This window comes from Podarcis raffonei, chromosome 13 (assembly GCF_027172205.1).
Source record: "Podarcis raffonei isolate rPodRaf1 chromosome 13, rPodRaf1.pri, whole genome shotgun sequence".
NCBI lineage: Eukaryota > Metazoa > Chordata > Lepidosauria > Squamata > Lacertidae > Podarcis > Podarcis raffonei.
Genome location: NC_070614.1, coordinates 54,406,799 through 54,412,798, shown reverse-complemented (window position 1 = coordinate 54,412,798; position 6,000 = coordinate 54,406,799). Strand labels below are relative to the sequence as shown.

The 6,000-nt window shown below is 55.1% G+C and overlaps 1 protein-coding gene across 2 annotated transcripts; it reads left to right on the top strand.

Annotated features, from left to right (window-relative positions):
• The first annotated feature begins 2,060 nt into the window (after positions 1-2,060).
• Positions 2,061-4,781, top strand: LOC128399798 (rhomboid-related protein 4-like). 2 transcript variants are annotated; one of them, XM_053361560.1, is made up of 3 exons: positions 2,061-2,481; positions 2,879-3,014; positions 4,636-4,781. In XM_053361560.1, exons 1-3 carry the CDS (start codon positions 2,124-2,126, stop codon positions 4,703-4,705), a joined length of 564 nt encoding a protein of 187 aa, XP_053217535.1. In that variant the 5' UTR covers positions 2,061-2,123; the 3' UTR covers positions 4,706-4,781. The 2 variants fall into 2 exon arrangements, with proteins under 2 accessions (XP_053217535.1, XP_053217534.1); XM_053361559.1 differs by having other exon boundaries at positions 2,873-3,014.
• The last annotated feature ends 1,219 nt before the right edge of the window (positions 4,782-6,000 follow it).

Sequence of the window (6,000 nt, the reverse complement as noted above, 5' to 3'; positions counted from 1 at the left end):
AAGACTGTCGCGATAGGACTCCCACCTGCCACCAGGTGGAACAAGATGGAAGCCCAGAACAAAAGAGAACCCAAACTTTTATTAGCTGCTAATACCCATGTCCCCCCCCCCCAATTACATCACTCATACATCACGGTTACATCACTAAAGGGGAGGTCTGGTGGCCGTAATCTGAGCATCCTGGACCCTGCCCCATAGTTCTCCTTGCCCTCCACCAAACACCCATCAAGTGGAACAAAAGAGATATTTACATTTCCCTGTTTCCCAGCTAAGTTAATCACACCCTTTTGTCTTCATCTGGGTTTGTTCTTTCTGGAATGGCTACCTGTCTGGCATTCAGGTATCAGGAGGCCAGGGATTATCACTCAGGCAGAGGGGCTGCTGAGGAGCCGAGCTCACCTGTCTAGATGCATTTCTGAAGTTTTCCCAGTGAGCCAGTACAGAGATCCATTGATCAGTGAATTCTTACATTTGGTATTGTGCAGCAGAGGCCCTTTGAATACATAGGAAGAAACTGTGATGAAGTGTTTTGTGGGGACAAATCACAAATGTCACAAAAGCGATTGTGCTGATTTTGGTAGTGGGCTGCGTGTGCATGATATCAGCTGGAGGGGCAACCCCCCCCAACCTATACATAAATTCCTGCAACAGGCCTGATCCGGCAGGCACCTCTTGTGTTCTTAGACTTCCTGGAAGTCCACAGAGGTCCACCCTCTTCTAGAAGTGGTCATTCCGAAGCCCCATGGCGCAGGGTGTTTGGGGCCGCAGGGCAGCTGCCCTGGACACAAAACTGTTAGGGGTGCAAAATTTCAAAAGGGGGGGGGAAGGAAAGTAGTAATACCCTCTAGGTCAGCAGTTCTCAACTTGTGGGTCCCCAGATGTGGTTGGACTACAACTCCCATCATCCCTGAGCTCTGGCCTTGCTAGCTAGGGATGATGGGAGTTGTAGTCCCAGCAACATCTGGGGACCCACAGGTTGAGAACCGCTGAGTCTAGGTATTTGAAGATGGCTATCATCTCAAGACGCCTGCTTCTTGGGAGAAAAGCAATGACAAACCTAGACAGAGACGTCACCTTGCCAACAAAAGTCTGTATAGTTAAAGCTCTGGTTTTCCCAGTAGTGATGTATGGAAGTGAGAGCTGGACCATAAAGAAGGCTGATTGCCGAAGAATGAATGCTTTTGAATTCTGGTGCTGGAGGAGACTCTTGAGAGTCCCATGGACTGCAAGCAGATCAAACCTCTCCATTCTGAAGGAAATCAGCCCTGAGTGCTCACTGGAAGGACAGATCGTGAAGCTGAGGCTCCAAGACTTTGGCCACCTCATGAGAAGAGAAGACTCCCTGGAAAAGACCCTGATGTTGGGAAAGATGGAGGGCACAAGGAGAAGGGGACGACGGAGGACGAGATGGCTGGACAGTGTTCTCGAAGCGACCAGCATGAGTTTGACCAAACTGCGGGAGGCAGTGGAAGACAGGAGGGCCTGGCGTGCTCTGGTCCAGGGGGCCATGAAGAGGCGGACACCACTAAACGACTAAACAACAACAACAACACCATCTCTCCTCTTCTCCAGTTCCTTCAACCATTCCTCCTAAGGCTTAAATTCCAGACCTTTGATCCTCTCACTTTTCCTCCTCTGCACGCCTTCCAGCTTGTCAATCTCCTTAAATTGTGGCACCCGGAAGGGAGTTCCGCAGTTTAACTCTGCGCTGTGTAGAACCATAGAACTGTGGAACTGGAAGGGACCCCCAAAGGCCATCTATTCCAGCCCCCTACAATGCAGGGAGAAAGAAGTCCTGCCTTTCACCTGCCCTGGGGTTGCCTTAACAAGCCACCCCTTTTCCCAGGGGGTTCTGGGAATTGGAGTACGAGGGTCTTCTCAGGACTCTCAGCTGCCCTTAAGGAACTACAACTCCCAGGATTCCTTGGGTGTGGGCGGGGAGAGGGGGGCAGCGTCTTCTTAAAGGGGCCTGATGCTGGTCCAGGTGGGGCCCTTAGGATTGAGGAGGAGGGAGGGTCAAAGGTCGCAAAGGCCTGCATCAGCCTTGAGGTCACAGAAGGAGCCTCCCCTATTCCTCCTCTTGCTGTCCTGGCCCCCAGCCTGGGGGCAGGCAGCCCCCACCCATGGTGCCCTGGGCCACCCTGGCCCTGGTGGGCATGAACCTCGCCCTCTTCTGGCACCCTCTCCATGCCCCCGGGGCTGCCTGCCTGAGCGTGAGGACGGTGTGGGACCGGGGCCAGTGGCAGAGGCTCTTCCTGGCCCCCTTCCACCACCTGGGACCCGCCCACCTCCTCATGAACATGGCCACGCTCCTGTGGCTGGGCCACGGGGTGGAGCAGGAGGTGGGGAGCCTGCGGACGGGGGTCCTGCTCCTGGCCTTGGCCCTTCTCGGGGGGCTTTTCCACCTGGCGCTCAACACCCTCCTGGCTGCACTGACGGGGAACCTGTGGTACAGGGAGCACTGCGCCGTCGGCTTCTCAGGTGAGGTGGCTCTCCCATCCCCAACGTGCTGCCCCCGGGGCTCTCCATCTCACTTGGAGTCACAGGGCTGCGAGAGTCGGAGGGGACCCCCAAAGCTCATCTAGTCCAACCCCCCCATGAAATTTTAGAGCTGGGATTCCTAGGTGTTTTCTAGCCACCCCGTCGCAATGCAAAGATCACAGCTGAAAAAACTCACCCCCATCTCTTCTTGAAAAGCTCCAGCAAATTTCAGACGTGGGGTTTTAAGAGTTGGAAGGGCCCTCCAAAGGCCATCTAGTCCAACCCGCCCCGTGCCGCAGTGCTGAATCGTCTCCGAGAAAGGGCCTGTGTCCAGAGGCAGAGGTTAGATGCTCCTTTGACGTGGCTCCTCCACCTTTTCCCTCCTTCCAAGCTGCAGGTGTCCTCTTCTCCCTGGAAGCCATGGGCAGGCAAGTGGAATCCGTCCCTGTGGCAACGATGTCCAGCGGGTTCACGGTCACGACCAGGTGGCTCTGCATCTTAGAATGCCTCCTCCTGGCCATCCTTTATCCCAGGTAAGCCCTGGATGCGAGTCAGGGAAGGGGAAAGAAACCAGAGCAGCAGGGAGACGACATTCCCGCCCCAAGTGGGAGGTAGAAGATTCCCTCCCCCTCTTCTGAGGTCGTTCCAACACTCTAGACATGCTCAGAGGCACTCTTGTCATCGTCGCTTTACATTTCCTCTGCTCGCTTAGGGTAGAATCCCAGCACGGAGGCCGCATTGTTAAACTGTGGAACTCTCCACTGCAGGAAAAGCAGAGAAGCCACCTTTGGTCTTTATCGAGCTGCGGCCGCGGAATTCTCCTTAAGATTTTAAAAAACAGGCCACCTGCCCACCTGCCAGGGGTTCTTGAACTGTGGTCCCTGCATTGCAAGCAGCGGGTTGGGCTAGATGACCGCAAGGGGTCCCCTTCCGACTCTACGGTTTTATGATTCTGTGATGAGCTTGTGCCGTGAGCTCTTTCCCCTAGAGGCAGCTTGAGTCACAGGAAGGAGAGGCTGAGTCATAGTGAGTGTGTGTGTGTGTGTGTGTGTGTGTGTGTGTGTGTGTGTGTGTGTCTTCTGCAGGTGCAAGGCTAGCACAATATTTTTTGCAGCCTGGGGCAAACAGAGAGGTGCAGAATAACGGAGGGAACCACCAGCTGGCGACTGGACAGACCCCCAGGTGGGGCATGGGGCAGGGGGCACAGCCTCGTCCTCATAGAACTGTAGAGTCAGAAGGGATCCCCTGGGGTCATCTAGCCCAACCCGCCTTTCAGCAGGAATCTCGGCTAGATCACACACATGGCAGGTGGACACCCAACCTTTTGCTTAAAAGCCTCCAAGGAAGCCACCCACCTCTTGTGGGTGCCTGTTCCGCTTTTGAACGGCTCTTACGGTCAGGTGGTTCTTCTTGGCGTTTAGTCAAAATCTCGATGCTGCGAGTTCGAGTCCTACCCTCCAGAGCAGCAGAAAACAAGCTTGCTTTGCCTTCTATCTGATGGCCAGGCCAGGGCCGGTATTATAGGCTCAAGCCGCCTTGCCCCAGTGAGAAACCCGGCTTCCGAATTCTGCCCCAGCTGGATGTTTCTGGACAGCCTTTGGGGCAGCCCCACGTATCCCTGTTGCAGTAATAATAATAATTTATTATTTATACCCCGCCCATCTGGCTGGGTTTCCCCAGCCACTCTGGGTGGCTTCCAACAAAACACTAAAATACAATAACCTATTAAACATTAAAAGCTTCCCTAAACTGGGCTGCCTTTAGATGTCTTCTAAGTTTGGTAGTTGTTTTTCTCTTTGACATCTGCTGGGAGGGCTTTGCACAGGGCGGGCGCCACCACCAAGAAGGCCCTCTGCCTGGTTCCCTGTAGCTTTGCTTCTCGCAGGGAGGGAACCGCCAGAAGGCCCTCGGAGCTGGACCTCAGTGTCCGGGCAGAACGATGGGGGTAGCAACGCTCCTTCGGGTATCCTGGGCCTTTGAGGCCGTTTAGGACTTTTAAGGTCAGCACCAACACTTTGAATTGTGCTCGGAAACATCCTGGGAGCCAATGCAGATCTCTCAGGACTGGTGTTATATGGTCTCGGCAGCCGCTCCCAGTCACCAGTCTAGCCTAATCTAACCTTGAGGTTATATGTCCACTTCTCCATCCTCCAGGAGTTCTCTCACCGGCCACGTCTCTGGGATACTGGCTGGGTTGGCCCTCTCCGCCGTCCCTCTGAACTAGGGCAGCGACTGAAGATGTGAGCCTCTGGAGGAAGACCACCAACCACCACCTGTAGGAGCCATCAGCCCCGGCCCCCCACCCAATAAAGCTGCACTCCCTCTCTCCCTTCTCCCTCAAGTGATTCCTGAATCCAGCAGTGCCTGGCAGGTTCATAAAAGGGAAAGCTGACTCAGCCAGAGCAGGCTTCCTGTCCGAGGGCCACGTTGGCAACCTGCCGGGGGCCGCATGGTGGCGGCGAGTGTCCGGAGCAGGTCAACCATTGTCCAGTCTCCCTTCTGCACCAATAGGAGGCGGGCCAGCACGGCAAACCTTTGAGAGGTTCCTCCACACACACCTTTTCTCTGTTCTGCATTGCAGGGGGTTGGGATGGATGACCCCTAGGGGTCCCTTGTGGCTCATGCAGATGAGCAGAAGGCGCCCAAGGGGAAGGCGAGGCCAGGAAGGGGTGGGAGCCTGGGGAGGTGCAGCCTGAAGGCAACATTTGCCCCCGCGCCAGGTTCCCCCCACCCTCTATGATGCAAAGCCTGCCTCAGCAGGGAAGAGGGTGTCTTTTGCTATGAGGTCCGTTTCCAGGGCTAACATCCACTGCGGAAAACAGGTTCAGACCCCCGGCTTGTGGTGATGCCCCGATTGTGACCGTGGAGATATCTGGTTTCCAGATATCTGCCTGGCCCCTCCTTGCTATTTTAGCAGGTTGGCAGAAGAGTGCATTTATATCCCTCCTTTAGGGACGCGGGTGGCACTGTGGGTTAAACCACAGAGCCTAGAACTTGCCAATCAGAAGGTTGGCGGTTCGAATCCCCGCAATAGGGTGAGCTCCTGTTGCTCAGTCCCAGCTCCTGCCAACCTAGCAGTTCGAAAGCACAAAGTGCAAGTAGATAAATAGGTACCGCTCCGGCGGGAAGGTAAACAGCGTTTCCGTGCGCTGCTCTGGTTCGCCAGAAGCGGCTTAGTCCTGCTGGCCACATGACCCGGAAGCTGTACGCCGGCTCCCTCGGCCAGTAAAGTGAGATGAGCGCCGCAACCCCCGAGTTGGCAGCGACTGGACCTAATGGTCAGGGGTCCCTTTACCCTTATTTCTCTCCAAGGCGGCCACCCTCCTCCTAATTTCTAGAATAACCCTGTGAGGAAGGTGAAGAGGCTGTGACTGACTCCAAGGTCACCTGGGGAGCTTAATCTTGAATCTTGGGATTCAAACCCTGACCTCCCAGGTCCTAGTCTAACACTCCAACCGAGTGTTTCCCAAACTCTGGTCTCCATCTGTTTTTGGACTACAACTCCCATCGTCCCCTAGC